We start from the raw sequence: 17,645 nt of genomic DNA on the forward strand, positions 1-17,645 counted from the left end.
AGTCATTTTCTCAATTTTCAAATTGCATTTTCGTATTAATGACTATAAGTATGAATATTCATCTCACACATTTCTCACGTTTAAACGTTACATATAACATAATTTAGGGCTTCATTACTTGCGATTGGCAGGATTTATGGGGATTTCCAGCAATGATTCAGTGATGGTAACTGGTGGGAAATTTCCCACATTCGTGGGAAAAATTGGCCAAAATTTGTCCAAGTGGGAAATTTCTTAGCATTTGTGAGAAATTTTAAGAGTTCACCAAACAAAAGAATTTCTTGAAAAAAATAAAGAAATTAATGCAGTGCAATACTTTTCTATTGTAAAATACTTGATTACATATTTTCCCCGCTAGACGGCAGCAAATTTTTCGGAATGCATGGGAAAAATTTAGTCAAAAGTAGGGTGACCATACGTCCCGTATTTCCCGGGACAGTCCCGGTATTTTCTGTTTTTTTGGCTGTCCCGACTTTTTGGCAAAAGTGTCCCGGTTTTTCCCGTATTTTACACGAAGCCTACTTGAATTTTTATTCTTTATTGAAGTCAAAGATTGACATTATTTTTCAACTCATAAATTATTTTACGATAATTGCAACTATATATGAGAATATTAATCTCCCACATTTGTCTTGAACGTTTGTTTTTCGTGGAATACATTTTAATCTACGGCAATTTGCAGCGATGCATCATTTCCCGCCATTGTTATTTTCGCGTAATTTCAACAATATTTGGCAACTTCGTTTGGTTTTGGCGTTGTTTTTGGCGATAATTGGCGGTGTCCCGTATTTTCCCGTATTTTGAATACCAATGTCCCGTATTTCTCTCGAAGAAATATGGTCAGCCTAGTCAAAAGGGAAATTTTTGAGGGAAATTTTGCTGGAAGAGGTTACCATGACTGCAATGATTGGCAACTTCGTTCACTTTTGGCAACATTTTTGGTGATAATTGACAATCTCCTGAATTTTTGATTCCCTGTATTTGTCCTCGTAGAAATATGGTAATCTCGGGAATGAACGTTACTTATAAATTACTTTTTCATCAACATCAATCTAATTTGCATATTGCCTTGAGGATGTAGAGGACATTGAATTCCCTCAACTACAAGGATAGCAATAAAAGGGATTTATACATCTTGATTTCCCTCCTGGTTTTTATGCTTCGGGGTCCACATATTTTCAAGTTTTAGGGCTGGCGTAAACTTGATCGAGTGCAGCTGCGGGGACAAGCTCAAAAAAAAGTCGTCTCCGCTCAGCCCTCCTCTTCCTTGTGTGTAGATGACGGGATCGCCTTGATTAAATGATTCATTTCCAGTCATGTGATCGTGTTTTCATTTCGCATTGTACGCACAGCTTGACAAATGTAAAAGATTTCTATACTGTGTGTTGAACGGAGGATTTTTCATCGCGTTTGGTAAACATTAAATCTTTTATTTCAAGTAGTAGCTATTTCAAATAGAGCTCTTCTTTTCTATATTGCTCAAGTTTCCATAATCGTTCATGATGTATGACACTTGTTTATTCGCTTGAAGGATAAAGTTTAGGTTTTGTAGCTGTATCTCTTTATCTATGTGGAGCGTATCTTTCATTTGAAAAAAAAATTTCATGTTAATGTCTTTATTTGATTTTTTTTTTTTTGGTATTAAATTTTTCCACATTTTGCTCATGAGAGGAAATGAGAACAGTCTAAGTGGAATGTGGTGGTCCACATGGGTGGTGGTGGATGGGCACATTAATTGGGACGTTGATCAAGTGCTCTCAAACAAGACATGGGTACTTCAGGGAGCACCATGTTGAAGGTCCTGCTTTAACTACTGGCAGGCATATATAGGCACTTCTAAGATTTCAAAAATTAATACTGGGACACTAATTGTAATATATCTCAAGTGTGGAACCGTACCAGTTGCTCATGCTTTATCGTTACTTATTCAGAAAGCGTTGCAGTTACCTTGCTGAAAACCATACCTAGAGATGTAAAATTCTCTAGAATAATCTTTCGGAGAATATTCTGTGATAGGACTACACTATTATAAATAACTTGAGAATATTCTTATAAGTTATAAATTCTCCTGTTGTTTATAGTATATACAAATACAACGCCACAACAGGCAAAATGCCCGACAAGGTGGCTGAGAAAAAGTTACATATAATATCCTTGAGAATATTCTCTGGAAGGACTACTTTCATGAATTACTGGGGAATATATAGAAAATAAGAATCATTCTGAAGTTATTAATACTAGTCCTTCCAGAGAATATTCTCCTCGATGAGAATATTCTTCAGTTCGGAAATATCTTTCCAGACAGTAATTATCAAGAATACATGTAATGAATTCTAATAAATAATCTTGATAAATAAATTATTTTGATAAGAATATTCTCTAGTAATTTATAATAGTAGTCCTTACTCTGTTCTTGTCTCTCTTCCCATCAAGAATATTAAAATATTACATTTAATTCCCATCAAAATATTACATTTAAAGTTTGTAGACCATAATAGTAAAGTTTGAAAGCAAAAAAAATAAACAAACATGGCTGAATTGCTCAACTTTTAAAGAAATGTGAGTGATACAGAATTTAAATGTATGTGCATTGAAGAGAACAGCAGTTCTGCATCTTAAAATAAAGGTGATTATATAAGAATAGCTTCCTTTATCAAACAACTTTAGTTTAATTTCTTTTGTTGTGAACTTATTTCTGAAAATTTATCTAATTTTAAAATAATTTTTTAAGGTTTTAATCTAAAGGTTTCTAAAATCTTTATGACCAAACTTTTAAAACCTCTCATCATGACCTGGAGAATATTCTCGAACTAAAGTTGTCATTGGGAGGGGCGGTGATTATACCAAAAATTGTTTAGTTGTAAATGTTTCAGGCAATGAAAACTGATTTATATTTCACAGTATAAACAAAATAAGTAAAAAAATTTAAATTATTTAAAAGAAACATGAATATTCTTTATTCTTCAATTTTTACATCCAGGATAGTATTCTCATCTCTAATCATACCTTCCCCTCATATGTATAACGGCATTGACTTCGACTGGGACATGTATATCCCATCACTGACTATGAAAAGTGTCGATGTCTTGGTTCGAATTCCACTTTGTGAGGAAAGTCCCAAACATTGAATCTATATATATATATATAATTTTTTAATTTTCTGTCTGTGTTCTTTATACAAATCTATAATTTTGGACTGATCGTCGCCAAATTTTGCATATATACCAAATAAGACTGTACTTGAATGATAGCGTACTTCAAAAATTCGTCAGAGCTGACGAAATGCCCGAAATGGACAGAAAAACTGTTGGGTAACAATGGTTTCTCTTCAACTGCATGGAATGTAGCTTTGGTTACCGTGATTCCCTACCAATGCATTTTGGAGGTGCATATACCTTTACAATAGTTTGTCACTTTTTGATCCACCCAGTAATGAGGCTTTTTGAATAGACATCATCAGCGTCACTTTGAAGGTCAGGCAAAGGATGATCCCCATAGAAATCAGTGTTAGAATGGCAGATTTTACTGTAGAAATTCAGAAATTTAGTGATGTTTTCCGTCACATCAATAATTACACAAATTGTATTGGATTCAAAGGGTTAAAAACTAAATAATGAAAATGGATAACTAGATCAATGGTTTCACAATTATTTGTGTAAAAATTCTGTTTTGTCATTAAAAGAAATATATGATTTAAAATATTAAAGTAATTTAAAAACTGCCAAAAAGAAAAGAAAAGAAGCTATGGGACCGCACAGACCTCTACTATTTTTTTAGGTATAGCTGGGCCTGTCAAATCCTAGGTCATAATGAAGACTTGAAAAGTGGTATTGTCACCTTAAATCTTTTAAAAGTGGTTATTAAATTGGAGTCGAAGGGTGACATAAAATTTTCTGATTTCATTACGCTGCTCCTTTTAACATGGGAAAAGTAAAAGAGAGCGTTATTTTGGATCATTTTTTTGAGTGAAATACCATGCTCGGCTCCTGCCCCAAAGCAGAATATGCCGAAATGTGTGACTTACGTCGCAAGTGCTGTTGCAGAAGAATCTGGAAGAATTTTTAAGAAAAGTGTAGAAAAATGCTATTATGTACATGTAAATTTTTACCGCTGAACATTTTATGTCAGCTGAGGGCTCGTTGCAGAACAACGCAAAACATTCTGCTTTGGGGGGCTCCTGATAAATTGGGCTGGTGTCTAAATATTTTTCCAATTTGTCAAGCTCTGAAGTATAGTTCCCCGACCAGTCTTTTTAGTGTTAATGTATCAATGTTAAAATTTTTGTTTGCTTTGGGTGATCATATTTCAAGAAAAATATAAGAAATTTTGTATGCAAATATGGGGAAGTACAAAGGCATTGCTGAATACTGGAAAGCCAGTCAATTTTTAAATTGCATATATACGCTCTAGCGAAGGAAAATCTCTATCTCCTCTGTAGCTTAGTGGTCAGAGCACTCGTCCGGCAATCGAGGGACCCGGGTTCGACTCCCGGTAGAGGCAGAGATGAGTTTTTTCCTTCCTTAAAAAATTAACATCTCGAATAATAAATATCTTCACAACATCCAGTCTTCTGTATATCTTGTATTAACAAGTGGAGAGCGACATTCACGTCATATATATAGCCCTCTGGTGGCTCGTCGTCCATGAGCTATTAGCTGATCGGTTTCACCGTCCATTGCACGGTTTCGTTCGGCATATATACGCTCTAGCGAAGGAAAATCTCTATTATCTCTGTAGCTTAGTGGTCAGAGCACTCGTCCGGCAATCGAGGGACCTGGGTTCGACTCCCGGTAGAGGCAGAGATGAGTTTTTTCCTTCCTTAAAAAATTAACATCTCAAATAATAAATATCTTCACAACATCCAGTCTTCTGTATATCTTGTATTAACAAGTGGAGAGCGACATTTACGTCAAATTTTTAAATTGTTTAAAGTTTACTATTGAACTGAAAATATCTACAGTTAAATCTGAATCAAAATGTGAAAAAAAAAACTAAATTTCACTAAAAACATTGAATATGTATATAGTATATAGGCCTAGTGTATTATAGTTATTATTTATATCTCATAATTATTTTCCTCTGTAACTTCAGTAAGTGTAACAAATTTGTGATATTTGAAATGAATTTGTGATGAATATTCTGTGTATGTTGTATGAACTAATTTTATCTTTCATTACAGAATCCTGTGAATAAGGTATACAATAATCCATTTATGATACTGGAAATCGGACATGAATGAATTTGAGAAACCACCTCCTTATTCACCCGAGGGTAAGATGCGACTTTGATATAATCTGATAGCATATTGTGTTTGTCTTATAGTCGTCTTTTGAAATTATTTTTCTCTGAAAGCTTTTGTGGACTGTCCCATTCGGAAGAGAAAAAAAGATTATCAACTATGAATCGTTTCTATTGGTCAGAACCGAACTCTCTGATCAGTGGTGAAAAGCTGGTGATAACTCAGGCGAATGTTCGTCTCTATGATGGTGATGTGAAAACTTTGTTTGATGCAGGTCAACTCATCCTAACAACTCATCGTTTAATATGGAGAGACAGTCAAAGAATAAGGCAAGACTTGTCTTTAAATTTGTCTTTAGTTGTGTTTGTTGAAGAAGAAAGTGCATCTTGGACCAAGAGTGCTAAACTGGTCGCTCACCTTAATACTGAACAAGAAGTTGATAATCGACAGAGGCCTGTTACGAGTAGTCCCAATAACTATGTGAAGTTTTCTTTCAGAAGTGGCGGACAGTCACAATTTCTCAAAGCTCTTAATGAGGTTTTGGCGAAAAAGCCTTGGGCAGACCCTGCAGCAGCATTTCCTGAAGGAAAGACATACAGAGCAGGAATTGCTGGTATCGAACGTCGGATTAAGGCTCAAAATGAAGCTACTGGAGCAAATATAAATGTTGCTTTCGAAGACCTGAATCATTTGATGAAGATGGCGCAAGAGATGGTCACCTTGTCCAAGAGTATCACTCAAAAACTTAAAGATAAACAAGGAAGCATCACTGAAGATGAAACTTTACAATTCAAATCCCATCTCTTGAGTTTGGGCATAAGTGATCCTGTTACAAAAGCTAGTTATGGTTCTGGGAGTGCTTTCCATGTTGAACTTGCTAAAGAGTTGGCAGAGTTCTTGCTAGTGCCTTTGATGGAGTCTGATGGAGCACTGTCTCTCACAGATGTGTACTGCAGAGTGAACAGAGCTAGGGGCATGGAACTTATATCTCCCGAAGATTTATTGAATGCATGTGTTATGTTTGAGCAGTTGAAGTTGCCAGTGAAGCTTCTCTGTTTTGATAGTGGAGTGAGAATCATTGCTTTGCAGTCTCGAGATGAACGTTCTGAAGCTTTTGAAACTGGTCAGCTTTTAAAAGATAAAGAAAACTTGACTGCAGACGAATTGTCGATCCTTGTGAATACCACGGTTGTACTCGCAAAAGAAAGACTTATTGCTGCTGAGAGATTTGGTCTTGCTTGTCGTGATGATAGTGTTGAAGGCTTAAGGTTTTATCCTAATCTTTTTCTCGATGAAGCAGCTGATTAACTTTTGAAATGAACTTTCAGTCAAATGCTTAAATTCTGGTCTTTTTTTTCCTATGAAAATTTTGTGTACTGAGCTTGTAGAATTGCAAAAAAAATTCACCTTTTTGTGTGCTTGATAAAATGTAATTATTTTTCTGATATATGCTGTAACTTCCTGCCTATCTGTAGATTATAGACTAAACAAACATCTTAATTGGTTGGTGTAGATTTATAGACCATTACGTATCATTTTTGCACATCTTCCCCCCCCCCCCCTCCTGGGGATCGGAATAAAAATAGATGTATGAAATCATGTTAAAAAATTTTTTTAAAGATATCTCAGCCTGCAAAAATATAGGAGTGGAAGAATCAAAACTTTTTTAAGGAAATAGGAAATTATCCCCCTTCCATTTTTTAGAATTTTATTTCAGGTGTTGCTGAATAGTTACCTTGAATTTTAATGTGCAGATTACAAAAATCCCCCCACCAAAGTATTGAAATTAACATTTGTGAATTACACATGAGCATGAATTATGGATGGGAATTTACTGTATAATTTTGTGTCCATGGTGATATGAAAAGCTAGATATTTCAAACAAGCAATAAAGCTTGCTGATATCTAGTATTGATCCATGGACGGAAAAATTATATTATGTCTTGTTGTGTGTGTCTGACTCTTGTTGTATAGCATATAAGTATCAACAAATTAAATTGTGAGTTCAGATTTGACATTTGTTTGTAATATATGAATGTTTGAAAAATATGAAATTTATTTATTAAATTCAACAGCTTTTTAATTCAGCATTTTTTGAAGCAGAAACAAGCAGATGGATTATAACTTGAAGTTTGGGGTGGGGGGGAATCAAAATACCTAGCGACCCGTAAAAAATACAGGGTGTTCAAAAAGAATCACCCGATTTGGAATGTGTATATTATAAAAAATATTGAATATAAGACACAAGATTAATCTTATTATACTAATCAAAGTTTTTTGCAAACCAAATTAAAGGTGCTTAATATGTCCACCTTGGGATGCACAGTATATGTCTACGCTAGTCAAATTTGTTCCAAACTGTTGCAAGCGTGTTTGCATCCACTGCTGCTGTTATGCGTGTCTTCAGTTTGGCTAATGTAGCTGGAAGGGGAAGCACATAAACAGTCTTTTATAAACCTCCACAAGAAGAAATCGCACACTGAAATCCTGCGATTTCGGAGGCCAGTGATGTTTAACTGAATCGTCAGGTCTCGTATGGCGGATCCATAGTTTAGGAATGTGATTGTTCGAAAATTCTCAAACGCCCAAGCTTCAGTGTGGTGGTGGCCCGTCCTGCTGGAAAATGAAGTCATCCGAATCGGTTTCTAACTGTGGGAAAAGCCAATCTTGGCAAACACTGAAATGGCAGCCGAAGGAAGAGCGTTAGTGCTACCTGTTGGCAACTGCATGAAACTCTGGATTTCCCTCGTTTTACCTACACATTATTCAATCAAAATGGATTAAAAGATGAATAGTTAGGATTTTTTTAAATCGGATGATTCTTTTTGAAACACCCTTTATATTCATTTCTGTATTTCTTTAAATCTAGATTTGTTTCTTTCATGAGTCGCACAAGAAGGCACCATGTTAGTTAACTTAGACACCGTTTGTATGTCCCTCAAAGAAAGAGAGATGTCACGTGATCCAAAAAGCCTCATTGAAGAAAACCCGGGCAGTGCCGGGTATTATAGTTAGTTATTAAAATAAAATTAACAACTATACAAACCAGTTGCAACATGAATGATATGTCTTGGGTACTACACGTTATTTGGAAACTTTTTGTAATTGGAATTATGCCTCTATGATCAACGGTTGCCAGTGAAATGTCATGTGTCGTTACCTATGAACCCTGTATGTATATCTTTTGTTATTCATTAAACTAGCTAGGAAAGAAAAAAAGCAAAAACAGTGCTAAGATAAAAGAAAAAAAAACAATTCCTGTTCATAGGGTTGCCAATAAAAAGTCTCGATAAGAGGAAAAGAAAAGAGTGCTTAAACATGTTTCGCCATCTGCTTTGGACCAACATACCTTGCACCTTTATGAGAATTTACTGCTGTATGTACAGTTACAAAAACTTGATCATGGATTTTTAGATAGGACATGGTGAAAAGTCTTAACTGGCATCATTGAGTTGTATGAATCTATGACGTTTTCTCATTTCTCGAGAGAAGGTGCATTCCACACTGGACAAATACATCAAGCAATACTGTATGCACCTTGCCTTGGCACATGTGACGTAAATTATGTAAATATTTTGTTTCCAGATTCAAATTCAGAAAATTTTAGATGTCAATACCAGGGCTGGACAAATCCCTATCGCTAGGTTGACATGGCGACTAGAAAATCTTATTGATGCCCAAAATTTTCTAAATGTGATTGCTGAATTGAAGTAAATTTCAAAATGAGAGTCTAAGGGTGACACAGAATTTTCTGATTTCATTACACTACACCTTATTTAAGATCATTTTTCTTGAGCAAAATACCATGCTCGGCTTCTAAGAAATTAGGCTGGCACCTAAATATTTTTTGATTTGTCATGTCCTGGTCAATACCAACTTTTTAGTCAACTTCAAAATGTCACTAAAAATTATACCTACTGTAAAAGGTTGGCATAAAACTTTTTAGTCGCCAAGACAACTTAGTGCCCTGGATTTGTTGTACCATGATGTGAATCTCGCTTAAGAGTTCACTCCTTTCAAAAATTAACATTCACTCTTGAAGATTTTGCATGAAAAATTACTGATAAGAATTTAAAAGGTTCTTCTACTTCGACTATCTTTATTTTTAATAGTATATATTAAATATGTGTTGTTTAAAGATAAGACAAAATGTAGATCATTACTAAGACAATGGTTAACTAGAAGTATGATCAGGTTGCATTTACAGTGCACAAGTTACAGATTAATTGAATTTGTTTTAAGAAGAAAAATAGAATTCAAATATAGAGAGAGGATTTTTTTGATAAACTTTGGACAAATTTACAATTTTCGTATGTTCTAGCTCCTCCTGTAGCAGCTCAACCTACAGGCTATCAGGGGTTCCCGTATGTTCAGAGCAATTATCCTCTGCCACCTTCCGCTGCATCGAGAGGAATTTCGCCTGGCTATCAGATTGTGAGTCCTCCGCCTCTTACCACATATGGGAGCACAGTTTATGTGCAGCAGCCGCCACCAGTTGCTCCACAGGTGATATTGGTTGGCGGCTGCCCGGCATGTAGGGTGAGTGTAATTTTTTTTCCCTTTTGCTATAAAATTGTGAATTGAAACAATGTCTTGTTGATTGGTAAAATATATTATTTTTTGTAGCTGAGTCGAATGTCTTAGGTGTAAATTTAATTTAATTTACATATGCATAATGTGCATTTTGGTCATTCGCATGAAATAGGAGGAAGAAACAAATATTTTAAAACAATTCATAAAGATACTGCTTTAAGTGCTGATAAATGAAATACAGTCAGCTGCAAATTGTGTTTAAAATTCATGTTGAAAAAAAATTAAGTTTAACCATGGGTAGGCAAATATGATGTGATATTTTGCCTGTTTCAGGACTTTACTTGATATGTATGCTTGACACTTGCAACATATTCTATCTATTTTGGTTGCTAATATTCAACTTGGACAAGCACTGATTCTTTGAACAGTTTTTTTAGCAATTGCATATTTATTTCTTTTTTAAATTTGTTTCTGGCTCCTTTTTTTTCATCAATTTTTATGGGGACCACAGATTTATAATTTGTTTTTGGTTTGCTAAAGCACAAGTTACATTCTCAAAGCAGAGTCTTCAGGTGAAACATTACTGTAGCAGTCAAGAAATCCAATCTATGAGATGGGAAGCAGGGTGTGTTCGGTCTTCAAAGGTCAAAGAGAGTGAGTGAGTGAGTGAGTGTGTGTGTGTGTGTGTGTGTGTTATTAATATTTTTTTTTTCTCTCCTCCTCAACTTATGACGAAATCTTCCTTCTGGTTGCCTAATGCCAGGAGAAATATATTTTTACTTGTTTTGCAACACTGATTAAAAACTAATGTTGAAAACAGGTGCTTTTCAGATATAGTAGAAGTCTCTAAATTGAAATGTGAAGTGAAAATAATTTTAACATATATATTTCTCATGAAAAAGAAAAGTAGCCAGCAGGAGGAAGACATTTAATAGAAATATTCACCTTTACTTCCCAAATTAGATTTAATCGGGAAAAAAATTTTTCAATTCTAATTAATTTGAAAGAAAGCTCAAGTGAAAGCTACATTCTTCTTAACACAAAATTTGATTGGTTTAAACTCTACAAAACAGCTTAGCCACCCATGTTTTCCAAATGTCACAAATAGGAAAAAAAGTGCTGGGGAAAATTTTCATTCGGGTAAAAGCTATTGATGATAAATATTTGAAATTATGGGAAAGATGAAATATAAAAGTATACTGATCCTAAAGAATTGAAATCCTAAATATTGAAATTGATCCAAAAGGTTCAAATATATTTAACATAAATTGTTAGGGACACGATTTAGGCCAATTTGTGAAAAAGACCCATTTATGGATCTGATTTACTTCATGAAAATTGGAGTCTAGACCTGTAAAATTCAGTTGATCAGATAATTTAATTGATATTTATTGATTATCTTCTGTCACATTATAATGGTGATAATTTTTAACATGAATGTGAAGGAAGTCACTGTGGCTGGTCTAAATTGTTGACCAAAGATATAGTTGATTTGTGTCAAAGACTAGCCAATATCAAGTTGACTGAAATAAAATTTAAAATGATACCAACAAAGTCTGTACTTATTGATTATTCTCAATCACATTTTCTTTGCAACTTTGTTGCCACCATATCCATATTTATTAACCCCTTGAACTACAATTTATTTTCAGGCAGTACCTGAGAGGAGGGATTGATATAGAAACCTAGTTTTGTGACTAAAATAATTTTTAATTAGTAAAAATATGTGCTTCATACATTTACATGAATGTTATTATACATACATAATGGAACTATAATTAGTGTCCAAATATTCTGCAGTAATGTTTAACAAAAATATTGCAGTTCTAGTCTTTTTAACAAAAAAAAGTATGTTTCAACATAATGCCAATGAATTTGCAACAAATTCAAACACACATATTTATCCTCACCAATATTTGGGTTTATTTAAAAATACTAATAAATTTCAAATGCATGATACTTCTAAAAAAACACTGGAAGATGCAGTGCTATTCGATATCATTTACAACTTTTATGCAAATTACATGCAAACTGCTACTAGAAGCATGCAAACAAATGTACCAAAGCAATAGACTCGCTATGACTTACGTATACTTCTGTCAAAAATTTTCAACAGTCAATATAATTCCTGGCGAGTGCAGCTCGTCATTGTCAGTTCGCTCAAGAAAAATTACGAGCAGGACTCGTTTCAGTTCAAGGGGTTAAATCTGAGTTAGTTAGATTAGTTTATCTGATGTGCTGACTTTATGCTTTTTTCTAATCATTTAACAAGTCACGTAAAAAATGTCACTGGAAGTAACTGATACACATTACATACATGAAATTTAAAATCATCAATTGGAATTTTTTAAAAATTGGCAAATTTATAATTTTTCTAATAAAACATCTTTTGTAAGTTTAAGGTAAAATTTAAGCTGAACTACAGTTGATGCTCATTATAAGGACCATAAATCATAACAACTGTTCTGTTACAATGACCACTATGAGTTCCAAATGTTTTCATATTATGATTATCCTATATTGTCCCCCTTATGCCAAAGACATTGATGTGCAAATTTTCACTTTTTCGTTTGATTATTATCAGCTGTGTTTGGATCACTTATTTTGCCAGAAACCTGAATGTATATCCCCTATTGAAACACATGTTATAAAGCATTTTAGGGGAAATAACACTCCTAGAGTAACATGGGTGGAGTAAACATTCAAATATCATTTCTCTCCCACGTTTTGGAAATTTTACACATTCATGCTTCTGGCATAAGGGAGAGGGGGACGATATGTTTTCTTTTCATTATAGCATCTGTTTTCGATGGGGATGGTTATAACAAGTGTTGGTTGTACTTGTCTGATCACATTGTTTCTTTGAAATAAAAGGTTATTGTTTCTATTTATTAGCTTTGTGTGCTGTGTCTGTTTATGCGTTTTTCTAAGTGATAACTTTAAAGCTGTAAAGTTGTAGTAGGATTGCTGCATCAGCAGTTTTCATAAAAATAATGCTCATACACACAGTTGAAGCATTTGCATAAGTATCAGTGCAAAAATCGAATCAAATCTGTCTGAGATGAAGGGTTGTGTGAATTAATATTATGTTCCATTATATATATATATATAAAATTGATTTTCTGTGTGTATTCTCTACACAAATCTACAATTTTAGATCTATTGTCGCCAAATTTTGCATATATACTAAATGGAACCAGACTTGAATGACAGGCTACATTAAAAGTCTATCAGAGCTAGACAAATGCCCGAAATGGGCAAAAAAAACCTGTCAGATAGCAATGGTTTCCGAGCCCCAATAATCACTTTCGGAATGTTTACTTTGGTTACCGTGGTTCCTTAGCAATGTGTTTCAGACATGCATATACCTTTTATAATGTTTTGTCCCTTTTTCAATCCTCCCAGCTTTAACACCCGGGCAGCGCCGGGTATTATAGCTAGTGTTCTGATAAATTGCAATATAATAAAGAAATGTTTATATAGTGAAACATCGCTACAAAACAATACTCAATATAACGATTACGCTGGGGAACAAAGTTGATTTTTCAACTGATCTAAGTTATTTTACTATCACTGATTTTAAATCTGAAATCCATTTTTCTCTGCAAGCTATAGTTTTTATGCAATTTTGATATTATAGAGTGTGAAATCACCTCCTTAGACCACCTTTTATCTTTCAAACAATTAGTTATAGAAGCATGCTTTCAACTAAAATCAGTATCCAAATAACATGTCCATCTCAGATATGTATTTCACTAGGGGCTGTACATGTATCGAGATTCAAAATTTAATTTTTTTATATAGTTCCTCTACTTTTAATTAGAAAGATGTCGCCTTGTTTCCTCTTCCTCTGATCCCAAAAAAAACATTCCACATTTCCAAGTGCAATATTCATCGAGATACTCGAAAAATGGAGGAAATATTTGGGGAGGGGGAAAACACAGTGTTAAATGCGAAAAAACCCGTTTTACTCGCATTCAAAGCTAATTTTCCCCAAATTTCCTCCACTTTTCCAATTCGAATGTCTGAATGAATATTGCAAAAAAAATTCCCATGTTTGTACATGGGATTTTTTTTTTATTTGATCAGAAGAGACAGGGCAACACCTTTCTAATTAGAAGTTGGGGGACAGGATGACCATAAACAAAATTGAATTTTGTATCTTGATACATTACGTCCCCTAGTAAAATAAATGACATATCCAAGTGGACACGTATTTGGATAAATTTTCTTATTGAATGTATACTTCTATAACCAACAGTTCAAAAGATAAAGGATGTCCAAGGACTTGACTTTGGCCATGTATCAGTACACAGGATGTAAAGGCCCCGGGCTATCAACTAACGGTTTATACTAGTTTAGTTCTTGCAGATTAGTTGTACATAATTGGATCACTAGTATAGACCTGAAAATGGTTAACATCCTACTTGGCCAACAGAAAAGATTCATAAAATCAGGCATATTGAATAAAAGGCATTTTGAATGTTGACGGCGAATGTTTCGAATATATAGTTTATTCTTTTCCTGCTCTGTCTTTCAAGAAGATCAAGCAAGCGTGTTCGATGAACCTCAAATTCATGCCCTTGTGCTTGATCCTTAATTTGTCACGAAAATGAATGAAAAAGATAAGTCAGCTTGTGGCTGTCTTTTTAAGGCAGTTACACAAAATTTTCTAGTAACAGAAAGACAAATAAATAACAGATTCTGATTACTAGAATGTTGTTGGCTTTTTGTGAGCTCGGGTGCAACATGAGCATAAAGCTACGTTTCCTGTTTAGCCACCTTGATCAATTTCCCCCCCCCCCCACCACCACAAGAATCTTGGGGATGAACAGAGAGCGCGTTCATCAAGATTTCAAAACGATGGAAGAATGCTACCGAAGCCACTGGGACAAAAATGGGATGGTGGACTACTGCTGGAGCATCAAACAGGATTTTCCTTGTGAAGTCCAGGAATGCAAGAATTATAAGCTCAAATTCTTGCCTGCAAAGTGCCAAAAAAAATTAATTCACAAAAAAACTAAAAATTTTATTTTTAAAAAAATCTAGAGCTTATAAGGAAAAAAAACTAATTTCAGATTTGAAATCGGCATGCTCATATTAGGTAAGATCAAGTGCTTGTATAAATGCAATAAAAAATTTTGTTCCCCAGTGTTATTTTTTCTTAGTCCGCAGGGTATCATTATATCGAGGTTTCTTTATATAGGCTATAGAGTGCAATGAAAATATCTTTTATTTTTACTGCATCTGTATCTTTATATAATCTGTAAGAGGATCATAACTAGGATTTTTGTGAGGGGCAGCAAACATGTTTGTGCTGTCCCCACAAATGTAAAGTTCAATGATTTTATAATAGTATTTTTGTTCCTGCCTAAAATTTGTCATATAGAGCAGCTGCCTCTCCCCTCTAGTTCTGGCCCTGACCATAGGGCAAACTTTACAGTTTGCTGGCTAATATTTCAACTAGGATTAATATAAATACTCCATGAAAGATGAATTGGCAATCATATTATAATCCCATTCATAAGATGCTTTCTACATAGAGCAGACAACTAAGTAACATGATGCATTGGAAATGCAAATATTCAGGCATCTGCAATTTTCGCTTCCAATTTACATAACAGCATTTCTCAAACACATGACAAACCCACCTCAAGATCACAAGTACCTTTGGGATGTACATACAAGTACTTTCCTCCAATTACCAATTCATTACAAATTCCTGGGGAATGTTGGAGGTTTATGTATAGTTTAGTAGTGGTTAAGGTGCATCTATAAAAGAGAGGAGACCACTGATCTTCATCGGCAGGAAATCTGAACATTCTGAATCCTTTTTAAAATATGAATTGGAACTTTTCGGAGCAAACAACATATTTTTGCATTTAATGTTTAAAAAATGGAACAAAACTGTAACGATGATAAAATAGAACAGTTTTCAAAGGGAATTTCCATGGCGATAATATTGAAGGACCGGACATGCCTTGCTTCCCATTTCAGGGAGATATCAAAGCATTATAGCAATAACAGTAAGCAGCACTACTGCTGGAAAAAATGTTGGATAGGTCAGCCTGATATTTCTCGAGGAGCTCTAATAATTGATATCACAATCGAAATCTCTTGTGTTGTGTTTAATTCAAAACATTAGAATAAGTAGTTAATGTGGTTATTTCACTTTCCAAAGTTCGTCATTAGAGGTGTGTAATTTTTCTTTTAAGGTAACATTTTTTAAATATTTTTTTTCTCTCTCACAGGTGGGCGTACTGGAAGATGATTTCACTTGTTTGGGTGTATGCCTGGCTATTTTGTGCTTCCCGTTTGGTATCCTGTGTTGCTTGAGTATGATGCAGAGGAGATGTCCCAATTGTGGCGCAGTTTTCAATTGAAATGAAAACTAACTTTGGATAAATTGTTGAAGTTTAAATTTTTAATTAGATTTTCTTCATGTTTTTATTGTTTACTTTTGAAAGGGAAAAAAAATTCAAATGATCAAAATTGTGAGTTAAAAAGTCGAACAAGTTTTTCTGGGATTTCTTTCCTTCCCATTATATTTTGTTACAGCACTGTTTACTCTGCCTTATATAAACATGGATCTTTCAACACATGCAAGCAAAAATTAATGCAGCTCAATTCATATAATTATTAGATTGTATTTTTTGAAACAATACATTGGGACCATTTGATTAAAATGTTCATAGTTTACAATTTTTTTTAAATGATGTATATAGTTTGAAATTATTGCTCTGCACACTAGTCATTGTATTTTTGTTCTTAACACATTTCCCAGAATTATTCTATAGATCGAATTGAAAATAAATTTTCATAGACATATTTCTGGATTCATGAGGTTGGAAGATGTTAATGATTTACTTACATATGTTCTTCTAAAAAAATAGCCAAATTAACAATAAAAAGTTATCTCACCATAAAAAATATTTCAAAATGTTTGTAAAAAGTTAAGTAATATAATGAGCATTTGATAATATAGTAATTTTTGTTATGCTGCATTAATTTTCATATGTTTATCTATCAGATAATCATTAACAGTCACAGGGAAGAGAGTTGGAAAAATGTAATCAAAATTGTGCTCACTATTGATATTTTCATGTTCATGGATCTTTCCGGTGGTTTTATTTTTTAGCTTGTATATCTTGTCATAAGAGATTTTGTATTCATTTCGTTCAGATGTGTAATTCATACTCTGTTTTCAGTTTCAAGAAATTTTGTTAAAGAATTTGTATTTAATGTTTATTGCTTGAATTGAGTCTAATATATGTTAAAATTTTGAAGTGACGATCCTAATGATGCTGTCTTTCCATTTTCTGAACAAGGAGGGGGGGAAATTTTTTTTTTTCTGTTCCAATTCAAATATACAAGATGTTGAAAATCTAACGAAATTTATTAACAGTGATAACTTATGATCGTCCGTATTGCATGATGTTCAATGATGATTTTGAGTATTCACATTGATAGCAAATCATTGAACATGTATATTTTTCTATAAATACACCAATAAAAAGTGTCTATAGTGTTGGTTCTTGTATTTGATTATTTTCTTCCAAATTCTTTCAGAGATTGTAGGAATTCTAATTCTTCTTGAAGGTATTCTCGATCCTGTAGAAGAAAAAAAGATACATTTAGTTTCAACAAATTATTTAAACAATTTCAGTTAATAAGAGCTCTTAAAAGCATTGAACATCGAAGGACCAGGCTCCCTTCCTTCACATCCCAGAGATATAGAAAGATGGATGCATGTGGAAATTAAAATCAAATACAACACATGATCATATATATACAGCAGTGCATCTCTGTCCTTATATAACTAAATCGCAAATCAAGGTCAAATCGTGTCATTATGAAAGTTTCTATAAACTAA

General features: G+C 33.8%; 3 protein-coding genes across 7 annotated transcripts in view; 2 read left to right on the top strand and 1 right to left on the bottom strand.

Annotated features, from left to right (window-relative positions):
- Nucleotides 1-944: 944 nt before the first annotated feature.
- On the top strand, nt 945-17,302 carry LOC149090245 (uncharacterized). 4 transcript variants are annotated; one of them, XM_089233300.1, is made up of 4 exons: nt 945-1,413; nt 5,180-5,271; nt 9,561-9,778; nt 16,024-17,302. In XM_089233300.1, the coding sequence occupies exons 2-4, from the start codon at nt 5,232-5,234 to the stop codon at nt 16,153-16,155; spliced, it is 390 nt and encodes a 129-aa protein (XP_089089426.1). In that variant the 5' UTR covers nt 945-1,413; nt 5,180-5,231; the 3' UTR covers nt 16,156-17,302. The 4 variants fall into 4 exon arrangements, with proteins under 4 accessions (XP_089089426.1, XP_089089444.1, XP_089089435.1 ...); XM_089233318.1 differs by lacking the exon at nt 945-1,413 and adding an exon at nt 1,460-1,504; XM_089233309.1 differs by lacking the exon at nt 945-1,413 and adding an exon at nt 1,467-1,543.
- Nucleotides 5,280-6,693, top strand: Vps36 (vacuolar protein sorting 36). Its single transcript, XM_089233288.1, has one exon. The coding sequence runs from the start codon at nt 5,399-5,401 to the stop codon at nt 6,545-6,547; it is 1,149 nt and encodes a 382-aa protein (XP_089089414.1). The 5' UTR covers nt 5,280-5,398; the 3' UTR covers nt 6,548-6,693.
- The window catches only part of LOC149090247 (uncharacterized), a 31,912-nt gene continuing 31,416 nt past the window's right edge, over nt 17,150-17,645 (bottom strand). For both annotated transcript variants that reach the window (XM_089233255.1, XM_089233264.1), the window contains exon 19: nt 17,150-17,383. In XM_089233255.1, coding sequence (XP_089089381.1) covers nt 17,318-17,383 — 66 coding nt within the window. In that variant the 3' untranslated portion in view covers nt 17,150-17,317. The remainder of the gene's footprint in view (nt 17,384-17,645) is intronic.

The sequence above is a fragment of the Pholcus phalangioides genome, unplaced genomic scaffold (assembly GCF_987345545.1).
Source record: "Pholcus phalangioides strain wild (caught in Gottingen) unplaced genomic scaffold, Ppha-v1.0 ptg000001l_1, whole genome shotgun sequence".
Lineage (NCBI taxonomy): Eukaryota > Metazoa > Arthropoda > Arachnida > Araneae > Pholcidae > Pholcus > Pholcus phalangioides.